General features: G+C 40.6%; 1 protein-coding gene across 2 annotated transcripts in view; it reads right to left on the reverse strand.

The window, feature by feature from the left end:
* CSNK1G1 (casein kinase 1, gamma 1) overlaps positions 1-15032 on the reverse strand; it is a 290970-nt gene that overhangs the window by 56988 nt on the left and 218950 nt on the right. For both annotated transcript variants that reach the window (XM_011967933.1, XM_011967939.1), the window contains 5 exons: positions 12733-12884; positions 10055-10289; positions 3901-3986; positions 1289-1373; positions 862-1010 (listed from right to left, as the gene is read on the reverse strand). In XM_011967933.1, the coding sequence (XP_011823323.1) occupies positions 862-1010; positions 1289-1373; positions 3901-3986; positions 10055-10289; positions 12733-12884 (707 nt within the window). The remainder of the gene's footprint in view (positions 1-861; positions 1011-1288; positions 1374-3900; positions 3987-10054; positions 10290-12732; positions 12885-15032) is intronic.

A 15032-nucleotide genomic window follows, 5' to 3' on the forward strand; every position in this document is an offset into this window, starting at 1 on the left:
GCTGAGGCAGGAGAATCACTTGAACCCGGGAGGCGGAGGTTGTGGTGAGCCGAGTTCACGCCATTGCACTCCAGCTTGGGCAACAAGAGTGAAACTCCGGAAAAAAAAAAAAAAAAATTCTCCAGTGGTATCTGTTTGGCCCTGTGAACCCCTGACCAGAACAACAAATTCAAAAGCTTCCTATGGTGCTGGGTTCCACTCCTACAAGGTCAAGTACATTAACAGCGTATGTGGCATCAACTTCTGAATCATGGCGTCGGGCATGGTGGCTCATGCCTGTAATCCCAGCACTTCTGGAGGCCGAGGCGGGCAGATCACCTCAGGTCAGGAGTTTGAGATCAGCCTGGCCAACATGGCAAAACCCCGTTTCTGCTAAAAATATAAAAATTACCCAGGTGTGGTGGTACATGCCTACAATCCCAGCTACTTGAGAGGCTGAGGCAGGAGAATCTCTTGAACCCAGGAGGCAGAGGTTGCACTGAGCCAAGATTGGCGCCATTGCACTCTAGCCTGGGCGACAGAGAGAGTCTCTGAAAAACAAAACAAAACAAAACCAAAACAACGTCTGAATCATTCAAATGAAATTTCTCCTAAAAACCGGGCTTAAATTCTGTTATCTTAGGACATGCAAGTTATTATCTTCCTATATCACTAGGAAAAAATACATAACTCCTTCCTACTTCTGAACTAGTAAGAGCAACCTATGGCAACACCCAGACAAGGCTGGTAAATATACAGTCTACGATCAAAGGAATATTTTTACTAAAGATTCAAGCAGGAAGACTGACAAGTAAAGGCATGAGGCAGTGCTGGTTGAAGAAAGGAGGTAATGAGGTAAAAAAAAAAAAAAAAGATACTTACAATAGGTCTCCCAACCCAATCATAGGCATAGTCAAAGGTGTAGCCTTTCTTTTCAAAGAGGTCTGTGAAGAGGGTCCGTAAATACTCATAATCAGGTTTTTCAAAGAAGTCCAATCGCCTGACATATCGAAGGTAGGTTGCCATCTCCTCTGTCAGGAAAGAGATGAAAGGCCCTGCTCATTAGCTGAATGCTTTCCATAGTGGTTGTAGGGAAGCACTGGGCCACAAAGGGGTTATTTATACAGACAATTTAACACTGATGTTTTCTTTACAGACAAAATAAAAGCAATAAAACCTACTTTGGTCTGTATCACAAAAGGAAATGTTAATTACCTAAACAGCACCCTTATCTAGAGATACCCAGTCATGGACTCTACCTATTTCAAAGCTCAGTCACACTGACTGGAATGTCTTTTTAGCATCCCACCTGGAAAGTTTTCACAGAGAGCTTCAATGGGAGTATTCCTTTTGGTGTCACCAATTTTTTGATATCTCTCTTTTAACGTGTCAGCCTGTAGAGAGTAAAGAGAAAGTTATTTGAAAAGATGTCCTAAGCATGGGAGATTCAATATGTTTTTGGACACAATGGTTGTTTCACTCAAATTCACAATATTTGTTGGTCTTGATTTTTTTTCTAACACAAATAAGAAATGTAGTAGAAATTATATATTTAGATATACACAAACATCTGCTGTGTTCTGGAAAATTTTACTTGCGAAAATATTTAGTTGTCTCAGATAAACACCATCAGATATAATGGATGAGTGGCTAGGATAAGAAAATAACAATATTATGTGGCAATATTTTCAAAATTGCAGAAGCTTAGTAATCTCCCATGGCTACCGTAATTCAATGTGATTCAGCATTCTCTCTTAGATCAGCTCTAAAAGTATTGCTAATTCAGGTGGGGGAAACATAAGTAATTCTACTACATATATATAGAGACTTTGAACAGAAAAAAAAAAAAAACAATAACTGAAAAATGTATTTCAACAACGTGCTTCCACAGGGAAAAAAGTTGTCTATGGTACAGCCATGGCTAGCAGAGTTGGTGTATGTCAGTATCTCAAAAGCAGCCCAAGTCTGGTATGGTCAGAGCTATAGTCAGAGGGCTTTTGAATCCTGGACCAACAGTGGGCTCCTAGGGAATTGTTGTCAGGCTTTACCTAGCTTGCTGCACTCAGACTTAAGCAATAGCGTTCTGAAGTGAGTAGGAGAAATTTTAGGTCTACAACTATCACTAAAATGATTTATGGACGAGAGAGTTTCAAGCAATTAATAATACACTAATGCATTGTTTGGCTGTATGATGACCAAGTTTGACATGAAACTATATTTGAAAGCTATAAACATCAATGAGAAGATGTATGTAACAGGAGAGGAATTTAAGAGTGAAGAAATAACATCTAAAAGGCAATGGGTAGAAGTCTTACGTTTTAGGACAGTATTCTAGAAAGCCTACAGCAAAATGAACCATCCTGCCTTTCTGGAAGACGGGATGTAGGAGTACCCCAAACTACTGATTAAGTTTATTTCCATGTTAGTATGTTGAAATAAATTACAACCAAAAAATATGTCTTGGGCCAGGCGCGATGGCTCACGCCTGTAATCCTAGCACTTTGAGAGGCTGAGATGGGCGGATCACTTGAGGTCAGGAGCTTGAGACCAGCCTGACCAACATGGTGAAACCCCATCTCTACTAAAAATACAAAAAATTGGCTGGGTGCAGTGGCTCATGCCTGTAATCCCAGCACTTTGGGAGGCCGAGGCAGGCGGATCACGAGGTCAGGAGCTTGAGACCAGCCTGGCCAATATGGTGAAATCTCGTCTCTAATAAAAATACAAAAATTAGCCAGGCGTGGTGGCATGTGCCTGTAGTCCCAGGTACTCAGGAGGCTGAGGCAGGAGAATTGCTTGAACCCAGGAGGCGGAGGTTGCAGTGAGCTGAGATCACACCACTGCACTCCAGCCTGGGCAACAAAGCCAGAGTCCGTCTCAAAAAAACCCCAAAAAATTAGCTGAGCATGGTGGCGTGCACCTGTAATCCCAATTACTCAGGAGGCTAAGGTGGGAGAACTGCTGGAACTTGGGAGGCGGAGGTTGCAGTGAGCCAAGATTGCACCAGTGCACTCCAGCCTGGGAAACAGAGCAAAACTCTGTCTCAAAAAAAAAAAAGTCTCACAAAATACTAATGGGACTTACAAGGGGTTAGAAGCTTACCATTTCCTAGTCAAACAGCCAAATGCACAGAGTAATGATAATGCTCATAATTATCATAGTAAACTGACATGTAACCACCGTACTGACACCTACCTAAGGAAGGCTATTTAAACTTTACACATTTTACAGTGAATAGCTATTGTCTGAATAGGCATTTATTCAATAATACACTTGAACAGCAATGTTAAACCTGGATTTTCATTTTAGTTCAGGTGAGTTCTTAGCCTACGTATTTTCTAAGTTTTCCTGAGGAGCACACCCTGCTGGCCTTTCTGGTAAAATGTGTAGCAGCTGTTGTCAACAATTTGTTCCAGAAATTCCCTTACATACTGGGAACACTCCTCCTGCTACATAATGGTAGTGGAGGAGGAATACCAACACAGAGAGAAAAGCAGCACTGTCAAGGCTGGGAGGAAATGAGAGAAAAGATCATGGAAAATCCAAAAACAAGGAAAAATTAAGAAAGGGAAGACAAACAGTGAACAAAACAGTTTCCAAAGCCCAGGAGAGCATTTATAGTGTAGACTAATGTAACTAGTCCTTGTTTCTTATCTCTATAATCAATAATCCTTTTTGTGTTGTTTTAAAAAATATTTATTTATCTTTAAATAGAGATGGCGTCTCACTATGTTGCCGATCTCAAACTCCTGGACTCAAGCAATCCTCCCACCCCAGCCTCCCAAAGTGCTGGGATTACAGGCATCAGCCACCACATCTGGCCAGCCCTCTACACATTTCTTAAAAACATGAAGCCAGAGGCTTCTTCATTAACAACTGAGCATAGCAACAAAGCCCTCCACTGAACACTTTCAAGGATACCTTGAGTCCTTGCCAGGGAAGGCTGCCTCGAAGGAAATACATGAACATATGGCCTAGGGCTTCCAAATCATCTCTCCGGCTTTGCTCTAAAAGGGAAGACAGATCACACATTATGTTTGCAGTTATTACAGCAGAAAAAGGTTCAAAACCAAGTAATCCCTTTAGAAACCCTTCAGTTCTGGAAAGGCTCTGCTTACTCATTACTTGTATATTTAAACCAAGGATAGTATTTTAGATCAAAACCTCAAACCAATGTGTACTTCCTTTGTCTAGATCTGTTGATAGTAAGTAAATATCAAGAGAAAAGAGCAAATCCTGAATTAAAACCAAGCCCAAATCACTAAACAGTGAATTACCACCCCTCACTCAATGCTGTCACCTTCCTGAAAGTGATAAAATTTTAATGAAATGTTATTTCCAGTATATGGGCTACAGTTACACTTTAGTTACCACCACGGAGTGAGTAGCAGATTAAGCAACCCAAACTGTTAAAACAGTCCATTCTGGCTAGGCCTGCAAAGATACAAGCTGCAAAATGCCTAGCAAACATGCCAAGTGCTTTTTATTCATCATAAAAATTAACACTTAAAATTCAGTTTCATATCAATGAACATCAGTACATACTCTCTTGGCTCCCATTCAATTTGTACCATCTCCTATAACCTCAAAAACATTTTAAAATTTATTACTAAGGTCCCCTCAAAATTAGATGGGTAAGGCTGCACACATCTGTAGTCCCAGCTACTTAAGAGGCTCAAGTGAGAGGATCGCTACGGCCCAGGAGTTCAAGATAAGCCTGGGCAACATAGTAAGACCTCATCCCAAAACAAAATAGAACAAAAAATCAAAGTCCCTGCATTCTGGAAGCGTATCTAAAACAAGTTGCTGGGTTTTTCTCTCCTTTTAACTGGGAAGGTGAAGATGACAAAGAACTGCAAAATAGTTAACACAAAACTGCAGCTTCATCTCAGAAAACATCCTACACATTCTTTGTTGGACAGAATCTAAGTAGTACACATCTTCTTTTTTCTTCTTTCTTAAAGACAGAATCCTTGCTCTGTTGCCTAGGCTGGAGTGCAGTGTTGTGATCATGGCTCACTGCAGCCTCAAATTCCTGAGCCCAAGGGACTCTTCTGCCTCAGCTGAGTAGCTAGGAATCTAAGTGTGTGGAATGACACTCGGCTAATTTATTTATTTTTATTTTTTGTGAAGATGGGGTCTTGTTATGGCTGGTCTCAAACTACTGGCCTCAAGCAAACCTAATACATCAGCCTCCCACACTGTGGGATTACTCATGTGAACCACCGTACCCAGCCCATGCATTCATTTTGAATTTGCCAATTATGATTTAGTCTCAGACTTTTTTTTTTTTTTTTTTGAGACAAGGTCTCACTCTGTTGCCTAGGCTAGAGTGCAGTAGCATGATCTTGGACACTGCAGCCTCGCCCTCCTGGGCTCAAGTGATCCTCCCACCTCAGCTTCCTGACTAGCTGGGACTACAGGCATGCACCACCACTACTATCACCCCGGCTACTTTTTGTATTTTTTATAGAGACTGGGTTTTGCCATGTTGCCCAGGCTGGTCTGGAACTCCTGGGCCAATCAAGCAATCAACCAGCCTTGGCCTCTCAAAGTGCTGCGACTACAGTGTGAGCCACCACACTTGGCCCATCTCAGACATTTTATGTGTTTATTTTTCATAATCAAGTTTAGGGCTTTATCAGAATAAACGACAGAAGCAAGACTAAGAGGCTACCTTCAACTTGATTGTGCTTTCTTTGTATAGAAAGTAAAACCCAAGAGAGCCAGAGAAAGCCACTCAGCTAACTCAAAATACAGAAGTACAACATGTTTAACTACTGCCTTAAATTATAGGAAATTTGCATGAAAAAGAATAGTAGTCTACAGGGTAGATGAAGAAAGAAAAGGCAACTTTTAAAATAGCGATTTGATGGAGGTTGTAAAAACATGGTTACTAATGGAAAGGAGGGGTACCCTGACAGAGATAAATAACATAAAACCGAGTTGGTATACATCAATTGAAACAATCTTAAAAAGAATGAAATAAAACAGCACAACCATCAGAATCCTTTGTCTACATGACTTGTCTGGTTTGTAATAAAATATTCACAATTGAAAACAAAAAAGTAGTTATACAAAAACAGTGTGTTGACAGAATCTAAAGATGCACAAATGAAAAAGAGAAAAGAACAAGGAGAGTGAGTGGAGGCCTCCCACAAAGCAGGGCAGATAGAAAAACGACTCTGCAGTTTCTCATACTGTATCACACCCACTCATCGCCTCTCCATTTTTATATCCACTTCCTGTAACAAGAGGCCCCTTGGTTATTAAAAATTCACTGGACAAATGTTTGAATTTTAGATAGTTGAGCACTAGAGGGCAAAACTCTCCATATTTTCAATATTGATCAGGCCTACAGAAAAAAGATTTCACAGCAAAATAAATTATGAGATTAAAAAATTGTTTAAACTCACTGGAATAAGTAATAAAGTAACTTTTCAAATCCTGAGAACTATGAAAAAGAACTGTAGAATATGGGACAATAGGAAAAAGAAGGGTTCCTAAATCAGGAAGGGTACTTAAATAAGGGTACCTAAATAAGGTACCTAAAATAAGGGTACCTAAATCACCAGCCATGCTTTATTTTCATACGACTTTGAACACTCCACACTTGTCCAATTCATTATTTCTACATGCCCTCATTTCTTCATGCAGAATATTTTCATTTTCAAAGAAGAAAGGTTTCCAATACCAGTGAGACCAGCAGGACACAAAATTCTTCAGTTCTTCTGACTGGTTGAACGGTGTGCTTTCATCCAATCAGAAAGATGTGCTTGGTTTACATGCATAACATCCTTGATTTTAGGTTAAATATATTTGTTGAAGGCAGGGGGCAAGGCAACCCAGTGTTCTCACCCTAATTTCAACCATTAAATAATATAAATTGGGCTGTCTCAGTCACAGCTTAATCAGTGGAAAGGTGGCTGCTATGGTAATAGATTTCTGTCTTCCCCCGGACCCCCCAACACACAAACCTCACATTGAAATTTGATCCCAATATTCAAAGTTGGGCCAAATGGAATGTGTCTGGGTCATGGGGGTAGATCCCTCATTAATTGATTAATGACCTCCCTTAGGGATGAGTTCCCAAGAAAGCAGGTTGGTGAGAAGAGCCTAGCACCCCCTTCCCCATGTGATCTGCACATGCTGGCTGCTCCCCTTCCCCTTATACTATGAGTGGAAGCAGCATGAGGCCCCTGAGGCCCTCACCAGATGCAGATGCCAGTGCCATGCTTCTTGTACAGCCTGCAGAACTCTAAGTCAAATTTAAATGTCTTTTCTTTATAAAATGACCCAGCCTGAGGTATTCCTTTATAACAACACAAAATGGACTAAGTGTGGCTACTCTGATGTGGCAACTAATGTAAGGTTTAGGAGGATTCTTCTCTTGTTCTCCTCCTCCATAAAACTAAGAAGTGATTTTCCCAAAGCCATTTGAAAACACATATCCCAGTCCCTTCTTCATTGCAACACAAAAAATGCAACACATTTAAAAACCAATAGCATTGGAGTTCCTACAAAGACCTCTATCGTTTGAGGCATGGGAAAGGGTTTAAAAAGCAGTGACAACTTTCTGTATGTATTCTCTGTAATGTGGAGAATACAAAATATGATGACAGGTTAGATGTGACCTGGAAAACTCTGGTACTCAGTAAGCCAAGTCTGGGGGTAAACTCAAAAGTTCCGGCAGGAATGGCAGTACACCAAGAGACGTAACAGTCTGATGCACAGTAGATGCTTAAAACAGATTTTGTTGAATAAATAACAATCAGGATAATTACAATATGGACTGATAAGGCATTATGCTAAACATTTTACATACATTATCTCAGAACCATATATTACAGGCATAAATATCATATCCATTTCATACATGAGATAACCAAGGCTAAGGGAAGAAGGTTATTGGATCAAAATTACATAGCTATTAAGTAAGAGCGCCAGGATTTGCATACTTTTTCTTAACCACTACTCTTTATCTTATACAAACACAACATGAACACCCATCCCTTGTCTGTTCTTGTCTTTCCTCTTAAAAACAATAAAATTAGTACACGAACGGCTGAGCCCAGGAAGTGGGCATTAAAACAACTTCTAGAGTTTGTCAGTTAAACCACACAATCATAAGTTTATTATTTAAGATACAGTTTTTGTTTCCTTGTAAAATGGAAAAGTACTTGTCATTATGAAGGAAGAAGGGGATGCTAAGCACTATGCAAGAGACCTAAGTCAGACATGGTGCTTTCACATATATTATCCATTCAACCTTTAAAATATCCTTGTGAAGCTTTACCCTCATTTTACAGAGGAGTTTCAGTGAGATTAAGTAACTTGTCCACAGTAACGCTGATAATAAGAGCCAGAGGACTTCTAGTCTAATTTTAAAGTATTACATTTATTTAAGTGAGGATTTCCATGTGGTTACTGAAAAAATCCTGATAACATCATAATTTCAAATCAAATTGTATCATACTACTTTGTAATGTCATTTTTTACTCTTCACTATCACTTGAATTTCTCAGGTGAATAACTGCTGTAGTTTACTCAATGAGGCTACTTAGTAGATATTACATTAGTCTTTAAAATACTTATTAAAGTGCAGGCCAGGCACGGTGGCTCACATCTATAATCCCAGTGCGCTGGGAGGCTGAAGCAACAGGATCTCTTGAAACCAGAAGTTTGAGACCAGCCTGGGGAACATAGTGAGACTCTGTCTCTATAAAAAAATTTAAAAGTTAGCTGGACATGATGGCATGCGCCAACAGCCCTAGCTACTGAGGAGGCTGAGAAAGATCTCTCCAGCTCAGGTGACTGAGGTTATAGTGAGCTATGATCACACTGCTGCACTGCAGCCTGAGTGAGAGTGAGATTCTGTCTCTAAAAATAAAATAAATATGCTGGGCACAGTGGCTCACACCTGTAATCCCAGCACTTTGGGAGGTCAAGGCAGATGGATCACTTGAGGTCAAGAGTTCAAGACCATCCTGGTTAACATGGTGAAATCCCGTCTCTACTAAAAATACAAAAATTAGCCAGGCGTGGTGGTGCATGCCTGTAATCCCAGCTACTCGGGAGGCTAAGGGAGGAGAATTGCTTGAACCCGGGAGGCAGAGGTTGCAGTGGGCTGAGATTGCATGACTGCACTCCAGCCTGGGTGATAGAGTGAGACTCCATCTCAAAAAAACAAATAAATAAATGAAATAAATACATCTTAGTGTGCAGTAGTTCATTAATATTTAAGAATATTTTATAATTATTTCTGTCTAGGAGTATGGAATCTGAGAATATTCTGCTTGTGTACGCTCTAGAATATTGATTTTCAAACACGTTTTTTTCAATCACCTAGGAGTCTTTTCTCCAAATAGAGTCTTCCATCGAAGCCCAATATACGAAACATAAAAAAGGGAGGCTTTTTTTGAAGCAGAAAAGCCCAGGGCTCTGCCTGCTTGGTCTCCCCACTGTTCCTTAGGCTTCTCTGACAAATACTCTCCCCCTTGGAATAGTTCCTCACAGGTAAGGTCTTCTGCCTTGATTAGAGCATTTAACAACATTTGTGCAAGTTGTTTATCCTGAGTAAAATGCAAAACTAATGGGAAACCAAGCATATTTTCACTGAATAAGACAGAAGCTCTTCCTTGAAGACTTCTGTGCAGAACTACGTGCAGTGAATAGAAGTCTACTCCATTTTTAGTGAGGCACTCTTCCCCACAGCTGACCCAGCCTGATGTCCTTTTCAGGACTGTCATAAATGGAGTCACACATAAGTAAATACCAAATTCATTACTAAACTCACTAAAATGCTATCCTCTTTTTACAATAATTCAAGTACTCACACTGCTCAGAAACTAAACATTTGGAAGTACAGTGTAAAGAATTAAGAACCTATGCATAGTCTATAGGATTCTTTGAAAAGTCATTAACTTACCATCTCAACTTCTCATATATAAAAATCACTTAACCTTGTGAAGCAATAAAAACCACAAGTTGTAATGCACAATGACGATATAAGTGTTACAGGAATAATAAACTGTTCTAATGACTTGCCCCTTTCATGGAACAGAAAAAAACACACCTTTGCCAAGATGCGTGTTGATAGACATATATCTTGCAGTTCCAGTTAAACTTTTGTGTTCCCTATAAGGTATGTGTTTTTTGGTTTCGGGGTCAATGTATTCCTTGGCCAGTCCAAAGTCTATAATGTGTATAACATGTTCTTTCTTATTGCCTTGTCGACCAATCAGGAAGTTCTCTGGCTTGACATCTCGGTAAATGAGGTTCTTTGAGTGTACATATTCCATTCGAGAAAGCTAAAAGAGAAATAAATGATGGAAATACTCTAAAGAAGTATATCAGGAAAATACATCAAAACATTTTCTTTAATGAGACCAAGGTTTTAATTACTGAAATAACATAAAATTTATCTCCTTTCATCACCCAGAGTCACTTCACTAACTTGTAAACAAAAAAATATTTTGTTATAAATATGTACATAACAAATATCAAGACTAGGAAAAGAAAGTGAGAGAGTACAGGTCTACTAAAATGATAGCTCAATTTTACCTCATAATGTCACAATTTGCAAATGACGAATGAAATTAGTTGTTTATATGCTACTTCAGAAAATTAAGCACTTGAGAGAAAAGAAGTATTCCCAGGTACGATATCAAACTGTTGGTGACCTTTGAGACAAATGCCACTGCCACATTCACCTTCTGCCCACATCTTCCTATCCTTAGTTGGACAAGACTACCCAACCCAACTTTCGATGTTGTGAGGCCCAGAGAAGTTAATACTGGACTGACATCACATAGCTAATTAACAGCAGAGACAGGGAAACAGTTCATTATTATTATTGTTGTTATTATAATTATTATTATTCTTTGAGATGGAGTCTTGCTCTGTCACCCAGGGTGTAGTGCAGCCTCAGCCTCCTGGGTTCCAGCAATTCTTGTGCCTCAGCCTCCCGGGTAGCTGGGATCACAGGCACGTGCCACCATGCCTGGCTAATTTTTGTATTTTTAGTAGAGACAGGGTTTCACCATGTTGGCCACACTGGTCTCAAACTCCTGACCTTGGGTGATCCGCCCTCCTCAGCCTCCCAAAGTGCTAGGATTACAGGCATGAGCCACCGTGCCTCCCCAAAACAGTTCATTCTTGTTGTTTTAAATTTATTTGAAGATTATTTTTGTAGAGATGGGGTCTATGTTGCCTAGGCTGGTCTCAAACTCCTGGCCTCAAGTGATCCTCCCACCTCAGCCTCCCAAAATCCTGGGATTATAGACATGAGCCACCATGTCGGCCAGGGCTACAGTTTTTATGTTAAGTTAAATATAATAAAAAATAATAATCATAAGAGTATTTCAAATTTTATTAAGTATTTCTATCTACTAAGCTTTTCTAGTAACTTTTTTTTTTTTTTTGGAGACGGAGTCTCACTCTGTCTCCCAGGCTGGAGTGCAGTGGCGCGATCTCAGCTCACTGCAAGCTCCGCCTCTCAGGTTCACACCATTCTTCTGCCTCAGCCCGCCGAGTTGCTGGGACTACAGGCGCCCGCCACCATGCCTGACTAATTTTTTATATTTTAGTAGAGATGGGGTTTCATCGTGTTAGCCAGGATGGTCTCAATCTCCTGACCTCGTGATCTGCCGGCCTCGGCCTCCCAAAGTGCTGGGATTACAGGCGTGAGCCACCATGCCCAGCCCTTTTCTACTAACTTTTAGTAGAGAAAGAGAAGCTCAGATATTTGAATTTGGGGCTCAAAAGTCAAAGTCAATTAGCTCACATTTCCAAATTTTTATAGGACAGTGGGAGAGACCATTACCATTTCAAATAAATGAAGATATATTTGCATCATTCCCCAAAGGGCTTGTGTCAGACTTCTCAAAGGAACTGTAGGAACTGCTTATTAAACTGGTATTGGGGTGTAATTTGGTAGGCGCTACAAGAGCTGCCTCTTCAGCTGAAATTTGTCTCTGAGAGAACTGGAGGCCAGAGAACTACCACAAATTCCTGGTCACGCAATTGTGAATCTGAGTGTTAGTGCAATGGGTTATATCGTCAATATTTTCTTGGTTGCAACACTGAAGGAAGAGATAGGACATGACAAAACCTTACAGCTATATTTAAACCACATAAATAGGCTGGGTGCAGTGGTTCATGCCTGTAATCCTAGCACATTGAGAGGCCGAGGTGGGAGGACCAGTTGAGACCAGGAGTTTAGACCAGCCTGGGCAACATAGTGGGAGCCTGTTTCCACAACATTTTTTTTAAAAATGAGCTGGCATGGCACCTGCAGTTCTAGCTGCTGCAGAGGCTGAGGCAGGAGAATCGTTTGAGCCTAGGAGTTTGAGGTTTCAGTGAGCTATGATCATGCTACTGCACTCTAGCCTGGGTGACAGATACCCTGTCTCAAAAACCAAAAACAAAACAAAACAAAATCAAAAAAATTATTCACATTTTTACAACTCTATCTAATCATCCTCTTTTCCCCTAATCTAAATTATATACTTCCTCTTCAGTTAAGGGCAGAGCATTGCTCCAAGGTGCAAAGTCTTAAAATAGAGCAAATTGCAGATGTAGTATGACTTCTCTGAATTTACCCTTTTTGCCCCAGCCAGCTTCCCAGAATGCCATCAAGCCTGTGAGTACTAATTCTTGATGTGTCGCTATGGTTAGTAAATCACCAAAGGCCCACAAGGATGTGGCTGAGGAACCAGCCTATTCTCTTCCAGAATAGCAATTCCAACTTACCAACTGAATGGCTATCATTAACACCGTCTTCAAAGTAAATGTTCGGTCACAGAGGTCAAACAAGTCCTCCAAGCTAGGGCCAAGGAGCTCCAGCACCATGGCATTATATTTCCCACATGGTCCAAAGTAATACACCTGTGGGAGACCTTCACCTGAAAGCAGAGGGGAAATGGGGGTATAAAGTGGGAGACACAAAAGCCAAAATATGAGATAATGGTATTAGCACTGAACAAAATATTTTTAAAGGTACAATTTGTGAGATTTCCATTTTCTTTCATAGTCCCTACTGGAAACTTAAATTGAGCACAACAGCTTCAATGGGAACTAATAATGATGGGAAAGGCTAAGTCATTGCATAATATGTTCAAATGAGTAGTTATTTAATACCACAGTGCCAAAAACATTTCCACTGCTATAAGATAGAGAATGGTCCCTGATCCATTAGATCTTCCCAAAAGGATGCCTGAAAGTGCAGTATCGTAAAAGGCTCAAAGGATGGCTCACTGAGCTCAAAGGCCAGCTAACAGAACTTGTTACATTAGCTGGTTCATGAGCACTCCCTATGCTTACTGCCATAGCCACATGGGTTATTTGGAACTGTTGCCCTATGGAGAACTCAGATTGAAAAGGCAAGGTCACAGAGAATGCAGCCTGGTACCAGGCCAGCACAACTGGCCCTCTTTTCACAGGGAGTCTCTATAGTTTTTTGTTTTCTATCAGCTGGAGAAAAGTCAACTAACCAAAACTTAGTGTTTGGTTGCTGATAAGTACTGATGAAAGGAAAAGGGGGAAAAAACACAAGGCTGGGTTTTCCCCAGATCTGAAATTCATAGCTATTAAGAAGCCAAAATCCAGACTTTTTCACCTAAGTGGCAAATTGTGAATAAATTTCCTTTATAAAGTGCATCGTAAATATGAGGCATTCACTAAATATATAACTGGTACCATGAGAATAGTAGATATTAAATAAGATTACAGAGGCCAGGCACGGTGGCTTGGGAGGCCGAGGTGGTCAGGAGTTTTGAGACCAGCCTGGCCAACATGGTGAAACCCTGTCTCTACTGAAAATACAAAAATTAGCTGGGCGTGGTGGCACACACCTATAATCCCAGCTACTCAGGAGGCTGAGGAAGGAGAATCATTTGAACTCGGGAGGCACAGGTTGCAGTGAGCTGAGATGGCGCCATTGCACTCCAGCCTGGGTGACAGAGCGAGACTCCATCTCAAAAAAAAAAAAAAAAAAAAGATTACAGAACACTTAAAAAATTATCTGGTTTCATAGAGCAGAAACATTCCCATCTCACACATTTATGTATATAGTGGTCTACAGTTGTATATGTTGTAGATTATTGTTTGCTTGTTCCTCTAAGTGTTTTAACTTGAGACAAGGTCTCAATGTCACCCAGGCTGGAGTGCAGTGGTGAGATCTCAGCTCACTGCAAACTCTGCCTCCCAGACTAACGCGATCTTCCCAGCTCAGACTCCCAAGTAGCAGCTGGGACTGTAGGCTTGCTCTACCACACCAGACTAAGTTTTTGATTTTTTGTAGAGATGGGATCTCACTATGTTACCCAGGTTGGTCCTGAACAACTCTCAAGCTCAAGCAATCCTCCCTCCTTTGCCTCCCAAAGTGCTGGAATTATAGGCATGAGCTACTGTGCCTGGCCCCATTCCCTTTTTATTTCTATGGGTGGGATATAGGCAGATGTACATCTAACACATACTTCTCTCAAGGATAGGTCTCACATATTTGGAATTAATAACTATTTCATATATTGTATTAGTCTATCTTGATTCATCAAATCCTAAACAACTTTTTTTTTTTTTTGAGACAGAGTCTCATTCTGTCACCCAGGCTGGAGTGCAGCGGCGCAATCTTGGCCCACTGTAACCTCCGCCTCCTGGGTTCAAGCAATTCTCGCGCCTCAGTCTCCCAAGTAGCTGAGATTACAGGCATGGTGTCCAGCAATTTTTTTTTGTATCTTTTGGAGAGACAGGGTTTCGCCATGTTGGCCAGGCTGGTCTTGAATTCCCGACCTCAAGTGATCTGTCCGCCTCAGCCTCCCAAAGTGCTGGGATTACAGGCGCGAGCTACCATGCGTGGCCTAAGCCCTAAACAACTTGAACATTTTCTTTAAATATGTTTATTCCTAGCTTGTATCCTCTAATATACATTACTCCTGCTAGTTCAACAAATATCTGTTCAATTGTTTTTGTGGTTGTTTTGATTCTTCCTATCTCCAAAAGAGAAAAGGATTTAATTTGAAGTGTCTTTTTTTTTTTTTTTTTTTTTGAGATGG

The sequence above is a fragment of the Mandrillus leucophaeus genome, unplaced genomic scaffold (assembly GCF_000951045.1).
Source record: "Mandrillus leucophaeus isolate KB7577 unplaced genomic scaffold, Mleu.le_1.0 Scaffold12, whole genome shotgun sequence".
In the NCBI taxonomy this organism is placed as follows: domain Eukaryota; kingdom Metazoa; phylum Chordata; class Mammalia; order Primates; family Cercopithecidae; genus Mandrillus; species Mandrillus leucophaeus.